Here is a 14,087-nt window from a genome sequence, read left to right as displayed (position 1 = left end):
GATCCATTAGTGCCACCAGCCGATGCTTCAATAGCAGCAATGGATGCTTAACAAGTGAATAGCAGCTATTTTCATACAGTGAGTTAGGACTGTTGTGCCAGTTAAGATAAATTCCTTGGTCATGATCACAGTCTGAACAGAATTTGTGAAATGATTCGTAAAATACTAGTGAATATGGTCCTCTGAAGAATTTTTTTTTTTTTTAGCAAGTTGGTCTCATCAAGCTGTTGCAGAGTTTTGCGTGGGTAGTTAAATGCATATAATTGAGAAATGAGCTGGACTGAATGATTGACTGGGGTCTGTTCAATTGAATCTGCTGCCAGAACAGCAGCCAGGAGCTGCAGCATTTTTAGTAAAAAGGGGCCATTTGAAGAGTCTTAGAGGCAGGTGAGGAATTTTTGCCTATAGCATCTCTTTTCTCCCACTGAACCACAATTAACGCCAAGTATACTGCAGCTGATAGTACCCCAGTGTTTCTTACTTAGAAATGGGAGAGCAGCAGGATAGTCAGGATGACTGGACTGCCCCCAAAGTCAGCAGCTCAAGTGGTGTGGTCTTGCTACTTCAGCTACAGCAACTGAGAAGATCTGAGAGCTGAGCAGCTCTCTGTCCCATGGAGAGAGAAGATGGTTCCTCCTTCTGTGACCTGTGCCTCATTAGGAGCCTGACAGAAAGGAGCTTGCGTAGAGGAGCTGGGGTGTGGTGGGAATCCACAGCAATAGAAGGAATGGGGGGCATGCATGTTATACCTTTATCGAAATAATATATCCACTGCAAGTGCTGTTTTAAATGTGAATTTGCCATATATAGACTGCTAAAACTTGAACAATAGAGAGAACTTACCCTTTTTTGATCTTCTAAATTTGGAGTGATCTCATATTTTATATATAGAGAGAAGGAAGACTGACAATTCTGGTTGAAGGCTGTTCCTTTTTTTTTTTTTTTTTTTTTTTTTTTTAACTTTTAGTGCTTATGTTTTAAGTGCAATACACTTTTTCTTTTCTTTTTTCTTTTTTCTATTTTTTTTTTTTTGAGTGGATCTCAGTAGCCACATGACTATGCAGCACAATGTAAACCACTTTTCACAGCGCCAAACCGCTCTCATTAAAGCTGAAGGCTGCGTATGTGTTTATAAAGTTTTGGAGCTTAATATAAAGTAGGACACACTCTGTCATGTTGTGAGGACAGAATACGAAGGATGAAGGCTTTTTCTCCTAGAGAGCTTTTCAACATTTAGCAAAATAATACATATTCCATGTATTTTAAAATATATTGAGAGGAGTTACAAACCAGCAGTGCTGTGTGAGTGGCTCTTACTGTGTCGGTGGGCTGAGAAAGCTGAGTGAGAGCAGCAAGGATAGACAGAATAATTTGTCTTTGTACCTCTTGGTTTCCTAGTGTGTTTTGTTTTGTTGTCATGCCCACATGAACAGGTGCCTGGTGTAAATTTGCCTGTCAGCCAGCTGACCTATTTCTTCTCTGCAATCCTCATCAGTGGTGTGATACATGAAGTCGGCCATGGGGTGGCAGCTATTCGGTAATACAAACTACTTTTCTCTTACTATGTGCCAACAAAGCCTAATATTCCAGAGTATTTAATAACAAGGGAAATGTTGTTAGCATTTTTTCAGCTTTTCTTGACAATCTGTTTATTCTTTATTTCATAACTTCCTTAGATTTTAAGTTTCTAAAGATGTACAATAAATAACAAACTTTTCATATGTATTCTACTGATTGTGGGAAAGGAATTCTGCTTTGTAAATATACCACACCACTCAGGTTTAAAATCATTCTGCTTTTGAGTGATCCTGTTTTTCACGCAGTAATTGTATTTCTGGAGCTGTGGCATTTGAAGAGGACTTGCATGCTACTGCACAATGGTACTTTAAAATACTTTTTTTGATTTGTTAAACACAGCTTGTGAAGTAGCATCTAAAAGGGCTAAAGCAGCAATTCAGTCAAATGTGATTTGCCCCTGTTAATCTCAATGATGTGTGAATTTCTGATCACAGATGAGATTTTTATTATTACTTAACTGTGACAATTACTTCACAAAAAAAGTTATTTGACCTGGTTAATCATTACACTTAAATGGCACTTCAGCATAGGAGGGTTAAGTGGTGCTTCCTGGAACTTGATTTTCAGGTGTCCTCCACGTTTCTCCTAAGCATCAGAGGCATTAGCTGTCCCATGGGCATGAAACCCTAAATTGTTTCACTGATTTTCTTGAGCGTAGGAAGACATGACACATCTAAACTTGTTACTACCTGTTTTCTGGTCCTGAATGTTCTCAGTCAAAGGAAAGATGTGGGTCCCTATGTATCATATAATCCATTTGTCTGCAAGCTTGGTTTCTCTTATGTTTAATATTTTTATCAGTGGAAGAAACAGCTCTTACACTTGTGCATCCCACAACAGGAAGAGCTAAGAAAATTTCCTTCAAGTACTGTTGGTGAACTGCAGAGAATTCAGGAGTAACTGTAGAGCTTTTTCTGAAGTTTGTAACCTGGTATGTGTAAGAGTAGTATGATACTTTCACACAAGATCTGGAGTGATGGCTTTGAATATTCAGCTTCAGTTTATCTTTTTGTAATAAATTTGATTCTCATCTATTTTTAGGAGAAAAAAAATGGTATCGTCCAATGTAAAGTTGCTATCAGTTAAAATCTGGAAGACTTAAGTTGTTTTTTGCTGCTGCTGCTGCTGTTTTTTCCATTTTTCTTTTGTTTTGTTTGATTTGTTATTTTTCCTCCTAGTACAGGTTGAGTATATAGTGCTGTTGCAGTCTATCCTCGGGTTTTACTAAATAGCTGCACTATGGAAAAATTCTGTTTATTATTATCATCATGTATGATAGTAATATTTTCAGGCAAATCACTTTGACTCTCTGAAATCTATTACACACTTCTGCCAACTTCAGTTCAAGATAGTATTGGCTGTGAACTACAAAAGCTTAGAGTATTTGAGTCTTAGCTTAGTCAAAGCTTATGCCAAAAAGTCTGTCCATCTCTGTCCATCTTCTACCCAAGTAATGAAGTATGGAATATCTATGAGAGTGCAGATTTCTTATTTATAGATCTTATGAGCTGAATGCAAGGAATTCATATGTTCACTCTGGGTCATTTTGCATAAATTCTATTCATAATTTTATGTCTTCTTTTATTTTATATGCACCTCATTCTTGCAGCTGCTATTGTATAAAAAGGATCTAAATATAATGCTACATCCACAAAAATAAACAAACAAAAAAATGAGCTGATTTGTGCCTGGTTTGCAACAGCTGTCTTTGAATGTGATTGCCACACCTCTACAAGTCTCTTATAAAATATGTAGCTTCAAAGAGCACCAAAAAAGTGCCTTTAAGGGTGTACCTGTTAAAGGGAAGACATAGATTTTCCAGATAATTTTTCATAGATTACTTTGAAATTAAGTCATAAGGGCTATCCTTCTTTACTTAAAAGACAACCCTAATATTAACTTATGTTAGAGTATCTATTACTTTAAAAAAAAATAAAATAAAATAAAAATTAATGCATTACTGTTGTGTAGGAAGCAGAAAAGTTGAATTTGGTGTTTATTTTTTACCAGACTCATAAATGCTTGTTGCATAAAAGTGGCAGATAGTGCAGAAAGTATCCTCTAGTTTAATTATCTTTCCGTCCTTCATGTTATGAAAAATAAGTTAGCTTTATAATTATAATTTTTGTTCTTCTCATAGACAAAAATACATATGCCATGAAGAATCTCACAGTTCTTTGTTTCCTGGTGTACAATAACAATTCATTTTTCTTTCTTTTTTTTTTTTCTTTTTAAGAGAACAGGTACGATTTAATGGATTTGGGATTTTTATCTTCATTGTCTATCCTGGCGCGTTTGTTGACCTCTTCACAACCCACTTGCAACTAATATCACCAGTCCAGCAGTTAAGAATATTTTGTGCAGGTAATATTTTCTGCTCTTTTATTAATTCTTTGCTTATCACAGTTACTTTACAGGCATCACATGTAAATCTTAGGCAGAAGACCAAACATTTAAAATGGAAAAGCATAAAAGCTTCTCTTTACCTAAAGATGGTCATTCTGTTCTGAACCCAAACTGTGATGTCATAATTTTGTTTTTAATCACTAGTGTCCTTATTATGTTATTTTCTGAGGAAGATAGTTCTGTCTCTAGGAGTTTAATAAGTACTGTTCTCCTGCCTTGAAAAATATTAAGTCTTATATCTGATTCAGAATGCTCATAGATGTGGCTGGGGATGTAGTTTCTGATCATCCTCTCCCACTAGTATAAGAGCTTATGCTCAGGTACAGAAGCTCTTTTAACTCTTTTTGCATATTGAGTGGCCTAAATAGTTAAATGGTGGAGCATACAAACTGGAAAATGTTCAAACCAAAGATTGGTGATATGAGAATGTCATTTGCTGTCACAAGTGAACATTCTTGTGTGACCACAACTGCAATAGGAATAATGTGATTTTCAACAACATCTTGAGTGATTTTCAATAAAGTGTGAGTTACATTATTAAATAGTTGACTGGGTTTTGATGTTGCTATCAGAAGGAAATAAAGGCCAAACCACAAACATCTCCAAAAAGAATAGCAGCTAATGGCTCCAAATAAGCTTCCAAGTGAATTTTATTTGATGTCTTTTGTTCTAAAGAGAAATCCCTGGATACAGGGAATTAGAGCACCATTGTTGTGAGAAGTTATAGTGAGATGGTGTTATGCTTCAATTGCTTATATTACTGACTTCTAGAGACAAAGAAGGTTCCCAACATATGGAAGGAAAGATAGAAAAATTAATGTTATGCTTCAGTTCATAATAAATATAATTTTCTGTTGCAGGGAGCAATAGAAAGCAGCCAGCCTGTTGTACTATGAGCATACACTGTTTTTTGAATACTGTAACTGTAGGCTTTTAGAATGGCACAGGAACACTTAGCAAAGCATACTTGCAAGTTTTCATAGATCAGGTAAATGATGATAAATGTTAAGAAAGTGAAGATATCTATATTCCAAATGCCCTAACGTACCAAAATAATTTGTTGCAGTAGGCTAACTTATGAAGCTCTTTTTCTCAAATTAATCAATTTTCATTTTCAGCTGGTGTGACCAGAACTGAAAGAGAAGAAATAATTCTCAAAATGAGTTGTTTGCATTTATTTCTGGAAAATCATCTAGAAAAATTAGTTTATAAGCTGCAGTAGAAAAGAATTGCTTGTATAGTTTGACGAGCGAACGCTTGTAATCATTTTGAGAAAATCTGAAATAGGGTTATACAAGGTAGGAACAAAAGCGCCTTGCAAGGCTGCTTAGCATCAGTGGCTTTTTACCACTTTGTTATAACAAATATATGCAGGCTTTTTTACAAGTAGTGGTATGTATATTTCAGCACTAGGATGTTTTATGATATTCAGTAAATTTGACTCTCTTTTTCTTAATTTTAAGAGCAGTTGAATGAACCTATTATCAAGTCTTCAGTATACTGAAGATCTGCACTTACAGATACAATATTTTGGATTTTATATGGCTGCAAAATGTGAGAACTAGTAGAGAACTATACTGAATATACCTTTAGTAGTTCACTTCTACTCTGGAGTTCAAAGAATATATTTTTGTACAGCAGATGGCATCATGAGTTCAACAATAACAAATGGGCATTCTTGTGAGACTTATATTTTTAGCTTTCACTCCATGCTCAGTAATTAAAAAGTACTGCTGTACAGCACTTGCTTGTAGTTAGTAGAAATCAATGCTTTTGTTTTTGTTTTAATTTTGTCTTGTCTTTAACAGAAAAAGAGAGTTAAAGATTTTTAAAGTATTATTGAAGGTATGTTAAAGGTTGTGTGAAGTGTGCCTTTTAAAATATTAAGAATTAAGTGTCCAAGGATGAAGCTGTTCTAGCAAAATGAAATTTGTGGTGTAGTCATCAGTGTGCCTCTACAGGTATTCTCATTTTTAGGCTGTTTGTTTTTCTAAGGATCACTTGGAGTGAACTTGAAGCCTTTCTATTTTAGGCTTTTCTGCTGTATTCCACACAGCAAACTGTGTAGATTATTCTATTAAGGACTATGTTTTGTTGGCTGTTGGAAAGTATTTCTTGTCACACTCCAGCAGTTCCATCAACTCTTTTTTTCCTCCCAATTTATGCTCCAATGACCACACTGTTACAAAGCAATTTTGTGTCTTTCTTAGATGTTTAGGGTTTGTTAAGCTGTATAAAAAATAAAGATTTTGTTTTGTTTAAAGATAAAAGATCAATTAAAATATTTTCTTAATACATCTTTTGTGGTATTTGTTTGCGCATATATGCCTATGTGTGTTTGATAAAAATAACTGAATGCTGAAGCACTTTATCTGATTATCCATTATTCATCAGTGAGGTATGATTAAAAACTTTCAGAAGTAGAAATTACTTTGGGAAATAACTACTCCTGAAAATGGAACAAACTCAGCTGAAGCACTCAAGTACTTTCAGTGTTTCCCATTTGTGCAGCATCAGAAACACTGTACTGTAAATATAGAATTGAATCAAACCCTCTTACCAAGTTGAAGAAGAAAGATGTAAGGAGTTTTCAGCGTTAAAAAGTTTTCCTGCATTGATCATGCAAAATGTATTTCCAACAGCATAAATGAAATGAACAAATTTTCATAGTGCTTGATGTTGAAGGAAGGCAAATGTGACTTATAGAGGTTTGTTTCATCCTATCGAGCACAACATTCTGTAAAGAGTGCTGTTACAATATATTGTTAAAATACTGTTTGAAAATGCTGATTGGAATACTTAATTTCATGGAGTGGTTTTGGGCCCAGATTGTCATGTAAAAGAAGCCTTTTTTCAAATAAATTTCTAACCTTGTTTGGTACACACAGATGTACCAAACTATTTTTCTTGTTACAGTGGAAATAACCATGAAAAATACTGAACTGCAACTAAATGTTGTACTTTTTTCTGACTAGGACAACCAGTGTTTATTCATATATAAACCCATTTATTAAGAATCTTCAAGGGTTTATTGTGGTAAAAGGTGACAAGTAATAGATTTCTTTCCACTATTTTTTTAAATATTTATGGTATACGGGTATCTCAATAGATAGAAACTGTAGTTTAAAAATTGATTCAAAAGAAATTTTTCTTCTGAATATTCTGCCATGAATTCATTTTTCATCCATTCTTACATTAATAATTTCAGGAAAGTTAATTAAAAATTAACATTAAAATCTTGCACCTTTTTGTTGTTAGTGTTTACTTAGAAACTTTTTTTCCCTTCTTTTCAGGAGTGTGGCATAATTTTGTTCTTGGTGTTGTGAGTTTCATGGTTTTATTTCTGCTGCCAGCCTTTCTTTTTCCTTTCTATTACACGGGTGTTGGGGCACTTGTCACTGAAGTAACAGAGGTAAGAAAAGTTCTTTACTGGTTTCATATTATATGGTTTGTGATCTGATGTGTACCTGCATCCCTTATTATTACAGTTAAATATGACCAACGCAGTGCTCTTCAGAATCTGTTATATACTTTTTGTCTGCTTGAAGTTTATTTCTTCATCTCATTTTTTATGTATTAGTAAATGAACAAAGATGGCATGAATAACTAGACTACTAAGCATACTCCAAGACTGTTTAAATGTTTGAGATGAGTTTGCAGGCTTATTTCTGTGTGGTTTTTTGTTTTTTTCTTAGTAGTGTTATCAGGTTAATCTACTCAGATATCTATTATTACTCTCCTTATTGCTGTCTGTTTTTAATGATGGACATTAGTTTGATTTTCATGCTTGCTTGGTCAGCTGGAAGCAAAGTAGAGTTAGACTGCTGATTTTCTGGAAACAAATTATTTTTTTCTGACTTAATCAAATACAGCATGGTTGAAGAAAAGCAGAACTGAAAGAATTCAGTCTTTCTTGGATCTAAAAATGAGCAGATATAACTCACGAGGAGAATGATGTTTATTGTGCTTTATACTTCTAACAGTATAAAAATAACTTGCATTGCTGGACTATTTAGGGTATTAACTGAAGCTTCTTCAACTTAAAATGACAGGAAAAACACAGCATATTAAGTTGGATGAAAATAATTGCTCAGATTTTAAGAAGTCCCTTAAAACACTTGGAGACTTGCCTGTTTTCTTTATGCACTCAATAATGTTTTCTTTGTGGAATATATTATTTTTTTATTGCTCTATTATCAGTGAAAATAATGAGTTCCGGTGACACCTCAGATTTTCTGTTAGTCTGAAAGTGACATCTTTACCTCAGTGTTTAATGGATATTCAGCATCCATTCAACCGTAAATGGATCCTAGTTGTTTTAACTATAACAACAAGACTGACTTCAGTGTTTCTTCTCAGGATTCTCCTGCTAATGGACCAAGAGGTCTTTTTGTGGGAGATATTGTCACTAGTCTACAAGACTGCCCAATTTATGGTGTAGAAGACTGGAATTCCTGTCTGGGAGACTTTTCTCAGAAATCACAGATTGGCTACTGTATAAATGCAGCCACTCTACAACAACTAAGCTTTCCAGCTAGAGGTATGGTTTTAGATACTCTCTTCAATATTTTATATTGTAGTTTTATCATGTCTTAAAAACTATTTTGTATTTAGGATTTCTTAGTGGAGACAGATGTCTCATAAGTTGAGTCTGATCTCATGTCTTAAGCAGACAATATGACTTTTCTTTTTGCGAAATACAAAAGCAGGGAGGGGATAGATAAAATAATTTCTCTTGTCTTTCAGCCACTCTGTACAAATGTCCTGTATGATCTTAATAATGAGAGTTACCTTTTCAGGATATTATATGACTTGGTTATTAGCAATTTACAATTATCTCCTCTATTTTGGTTCAGATATATGGATAAACTTGGTGGTTTTTTTGCAGCTGTAAATTCTATACATCACGTTATTGCTCTGATCAGCGTGACATTACAAATTGTGTGGCTTAACCCAATGATGTGCTTTATTATGGCCATTTCGTTTGATGTTTCTCACTAGAGAGGTTTTATGTTTCATTTGCTTCTCCAGCCTCACAGTTTCTTTTCCCATAAACTCATATTTGTCTGGACTGCATATATTGTTTTTAGAAGTCAGTCTCTTTTCTTCTGTTTTCATTTATACATTAAAGTTCTTGTTACTGCAACAACTTACCCCAACAAAGAAGAAAAATGTGAACTAAACTAAGTTAGAACAATAAACAAAAATTAAGTAGAACAAAAATGAGCAGTCAAGCTAAATTGGCTAAATATCTCAAGACATGCCCTACAGTTCTCCACTGTTTGATTTATGGATGCAACCATGGAGACTGAATTCTGAAGGTAAGGGGATGCAGCTGGGCAAAAACTGTATGATGATACTCAGAGCTAGAAAATTGTCGCTGCCTTTTTTTCATCATAATGGGAGTAAAGAGGAAGTTGGACAACTCAAGTATCCATGCTTTTTGATGCAGTATAATTCTGATGTGAGATAGAAAAAGTAGGATTTTGAATTTTTTAACACGTAAGGAAAGTAATCTTACAGATGAAACTAAGATAAATATTTAAAGTGGAAACTAGTGGAGTACGGGTAAGATCATGCTTTTTGATATGTAACAGTTTGGATCATCCCTCTGAAAGCAAGGATATTTCTGGAAAGTGTTTTCAGCTGGGCTGGGATGGCAAGTAAGAACCTATCCTCAGATGCCATAGCTATATATTCTGAGATTCTACTGTTCTCTGAAATTTAATTTCAGAGTCACGGATAATAAAACTGAGTATTTTGCACTGGAATCGGTGCTATTTAGATTGAAATAGTAAGGACTTAATACTAGAGACTTAACATTGCATCCAGACTTGGTTGCTGTATTGTGTTAGCAGTTCGACCCACTGCTGCATTCTAATCAGACCAGTCTGTCTGCATTTTCAGAGCCATAAGCCTCCAGCAGTGAGAAATATTCCTCTGAAATTAAATGAACTCCTTTCATTCTCTAGCAGCTGTCATTTGTCAAAACCTTGACAGTTCACAGCTAACATAAATACAGAGTATCAATAAAAATGTATATAGCAAATGGACCCTATCTATTTGACAATAAAACAAATGAAGAATAAACTATTTGAGTATGAAGCTACACAAAAGAACACTACCTGAGGGACATTATTGAAATTTAAAAAAAAAAAAAGCTGTGTTTTCAATTTAGTTTATATGGGAACTAATTTCATGGTCATTCACTATTCAAAAATATCTCTGATTGCTTCAGGGTACTTGAAAGAAAGAATTGTATGGTACAGTGCTCACACCTGTAAGCCCCAGGCATAAAGTTCCATGTTAATAGGTTGCTATTTATGCAGCATTAAATCAGCAACCAACATCACAGGCATGATCTACCTAAGGAAAGAACTGCAGTGTTGCTGTGACACAGGTTCTTACAGTGACTATTCTTTTCAATTTCTTTTTTTTTTTTTAATTGTTAGACTGAATTACGATTTAAATGGCTTAGAATGGAATAGAAAGATCCTGTGCCATGTTTTAAAGCCTCATTTTTTCACTGCTGCAGTTTTCAGGGCTCGGAATGCTTTCAGAAACTGAATCTTGTAAAGGCTTTTACATTTAAAATAAGACACTTTGAGTCTTGGCTATTTCAGTAGTCTGCCAGTGAAATAATTACAACAGCTGACATAAATTTCTATGCCAGCCCTTAACACAAGTTGGAGACAATGGCAAAAAGAATTTTTTTATTTCACAGAGCTCAGAACATTGAAGTAATAGATCCCCTACATCTACTACTAGATCTCAAGAAGATTATTAAGATGAAAAATTCAGCACGTGGAATGATTGAAATCAGATGATATTCTTAAGGTGATAAAGCTTATTTTTAGTTGCAATGAACCATGGCGAGGCTCTGTGATTTACTTTAATTCTTGAAGTCTACAAAATGGTTATTTCATTCAGAGACCTTGATTTCTTTTTTGGAATATTCTATATTATAATACTGATCTTTTTCTCTGACACCTCTGTTCTTTAGTCTATAGAAGACTTGATGGCACAGTTGAATGTTGTAGTAACAGTAGCCTCACAGACATTTGCTTTTCGTACAACAATAACTTGGACAGCCATCGGGTAAGTTACTTGAAGTGCTTATTCTGCTAGGGAAATTTGAAATTGTTTAAATGAAGTTAGAAATATTCACTAACTTCTATGTAGCATGCTCAAGTGCTTAAGAATACTTCTAGTTTGTATTAAAGCTATATGCGTGCATAACTTTCCTCCTGTATGTCTTACGAGTCAAAATACTGTAATTTTTCCCATGATTAGTCAAGCAGTGTCTGGAAGAAGCAAAAAAGATCTTTTAATCCTCATTCATTTAGGCAGAAAAACACTTCCCCTATCTTCACCATTTGATGCAGAATATTGGTGAGAAAAACAACTTTCGAGAAGAGGGTTACATTTTATATTTTGGAGCTTCAGTCTTTAAAGGTAGTGAACACTACAGGCAAACCAAAGCACCAGACTATCTGTTCTGTTATTTTCTGTGAAGTTGGCAGTGCTGTTCACCAGTTAAAACTAAAACTATGCAAGTCAAGATCCTGGAGAATATTTTTTTTTCATCATTGAGGCCTCCATTTGATTCCTTTTTTATCACACTGATTTTCTTTAGCTTATGGAAGGGAAACATCATAAGTTTCCCAGTAGGATTTTGCCTTAGTGTCTTCAAAGCATAGAAGTGTTTCTTAAAATGCATGATCCATATTGACAGTGAAGGAATATTTTTAACAGTTCTGTTTACAATAAGGGAGAGCACAATTTGCAACTGTGTAAACTTTTCTGCAGGTGCCAATTTGTTATTGTTGTGACCTGTAGGGATAAATACATCTGCTATATTTACAGATTCTCTGATTGTAAACTTCCCACTCCAGTGTCCTTTTCTTGTATTTAAGCTCTAAAAGTTGAGCATGGACCAGCAGTTTGCTTGAAATGTGGTAGTGGCTGGTAACATCCTGGAGTTCAGTAGTGTTTGAAAATCATTTTTCTACTGAGCTTTGACACTCTTAATCTCATATCTGGTACATAGGAACAGCGATGAAATAAAAGCATCCAGAATCCTGTGACTTACAAATGTTCTGATTGGCTGTGAGTTTTTATAAAAATAACTTTAAATAGTATTTTCAATGCTACAGAGCAGTGTTTGAAAATGTTCTCCTTCCTCCTAATTAGAAAAGAAAGAGCTTATATTGAGGTTAATGCAGAGTGTCTGACATACATGCATGTACAAAGCATTGTAACTGTCAGGCTAAGAAGCAAGAAAATCCTCTTTTTTCTTTCCCAAGGCGAACAATAGATGAAGAACTTAACTTGCTTGTGTTTAAGAACAAAAGGAAAATTACCACAGAGCTTTTAGGAGAGACATGGGGAAAAACAATTTCCTGTTCCTTTCTACTGTTCTCTGTTTGGCCAGTGGGGTGCAAGAAGTCTTTCAGCCTGTGGAGTGTATGAGTATTACATAGGTAGAACCAGAGACATAGCATTGCAGCAGGTGCTGTGTTCATCCAGTAAAAAAGGTCACTTAGCAACAACATGCCTTGGGCAAGGTGGTTTGCTGCTTTCCTGAACGTAAGATTTTGTTCAGCCAAATAAGCTTTTAGATCAGTGAAGGCTGAAACCTCTTAAATAGGTAAGTCAGTAGTACGTTGATGCAGGCTTTGTTCATTAGAAATCCCTGACTTATGTTCAGATGCCTTGATTTTTGTTGTGCATGTCAGCTTTTATTTGGATGCATGTAGATCCTCTCCACCAGAAGTGGAATGACAGACTGAATATGTAACAGGTAGATGTTCTGCAGGATCTGGAAAACAATAATCCATCAGATTCTAGCTCTTTTTGAGCTGGTAACATATCAATGAGACCTTTGCATTGAATGAAGAAGGAATATATATGTTACTTTTTTTTTTTTTCCTGTTCTGTTGGAAAATACCTAAAGTTGTTATATCTGCCCTTTGCAGTACGCCTGTCTGCCAGCACGAAAAGTTATTGAGGCCAGCAGAGTTTGTCGAACCAATGCAGACTGTCAGAAGGACTTTGTTTCAAGCTTTTGTGTGACTCCTTCTTTAGAGAATCAAACGAGACTAATCAGGGTAAAACATCCACCCCATATGGACATGCTGTTTGTAGGACACCCCATGCACCTTCAGTACACAGGTTTGTATAACTTACTAGAGCAATCTAACAAGAAAGAGTTCTTATATGGTTTACTTTTCCTGGCTGCTTGAACAAGGTCTTAGAGCACTTGTCAGTCAACTTGTTTAATGCAGAATCCATTTCTTGTTACAGCCAGTGGAGAGACATGGACTTCTCAGGCCTAAAATGAAATGTGCACAGTGCAATGAGTTACAAAGGTAATAGAAAACGTCTGTGATATGAGATAGCTGTTTATTCAGAAAAGTATGCAAGAGCTATTACTGTCGAAGATCTCAGTGAGTTTAGTCATGGGAACCAGGCATCTGCATTTTGCTAACACATACAATTCTCAAGATGAAGTATTGTGAAATCTCCAGGGCATCTTGCTCCAACACCTTGCTTGGAACGTTAGCATGATTGCCTAAATCACACCCAGTATCCAAGTATCTGTGTCAGATTCCCATGACTACTAAGCCACAAGTTCAATCAAAACATGGCTTTTTCCTGTTTTTTTTTTTCCTGTTTTTTTTTTTTTATTTTTATTTTTAAGTGCCCTAAATTAAACAGCTAGAGCAGTTTTTTATTTTGAAATGTATTGTGGCTCTCCCTTAGACAAGCATGTATCCTGCCAGGTATACAAAGAAAGTGGTTCTGCCACTGGAGCAAGAATGGGAAGAATAAACAGACTGATAAACAGACTGATAAACACGCTCACTTAGTAGCTTGAGTGGCAGTTTGAATATAAGCTTCATATACTTAAATACTTTAAAAAGTATTAAGTATTTAAAGTACTGTTCTTTCATTTAAAGACCTTGTCTGTTCCTCACAAACAGGCTCACAGGGAGAGGTTTTGCTTCAGGCATCTTGAAGTACCTCCTTAGAGAGAGAGGCATCATGCTTTTCTGAATAAGCATTAGAATGTGATACAAAAGAGCTTTAGAAACAGTGAT

At 35.1% G+C, this 14,087-nt stretch overlaps 1 protein-coding gene across 6 annotated transcripts in view; it reads left to right on the top strand.

Annotated features, from left to right (window-relative positions):
- MBTPS2 (membrane bound transcription factor peptidase, site 2) overlaps positions 1-14,087 on the top strand; it is a 41,226-nt gene that overhangs the window by 9,464 nt on the left and 17,675 nt on the right. For 4 of the 6 annotated variants that reach the window (XM_090124599.1, XM_090124593.1, XM_031599321.2 and 1 more), the window contains exons 4-9: positions 1,434-1,537; positions 3,815-3,942; positions 7,278-7,396; positions 8,344-8,524; positions 10,988-11,082; positions 12,963-13,158. In XM_090124599.1, coding sequence (XP_089980725.1) covers positions 1,434-1,537; positions 3,815-3,942; positions 7,278-7,396; positions 8,344-8,524; positions 10,988-11,082; positions 12,963-13,158 — 823 coding nt within the window. Of the gene's footprint in view, positions 1-1,433; positions 1,538-3,814; positions 3,943-7,277; positions 7,397-8,343; positions 8,525-10,987; positions 11,083-12,962; positions 13,159-13,290; positions 13,635-14,087 lie in introns of those variants that run through there. The other 2 variants (XR_016459877.1, XM_090124615.1) reach the window with 2 other exon arrangements.

This window comes from Phasianus colchicus, chromosome 1 (assembly GCF_987193195.1).
Source record: "Phasianus colchicus chromosome 1, bPhaCol1.hap1.1, whole genome shotgun sequence".
NCBI lineage: Eukaryota > Metazoa > Chordata > Aves > Galliformes > Phasianidae > Phasianus > Phasianus colchicus.
The sequence above is the reverse complement of the archived record's forward strand: the minus strand, read 5'-3'. Positions and strand labels throughout refer to the sequence as shown.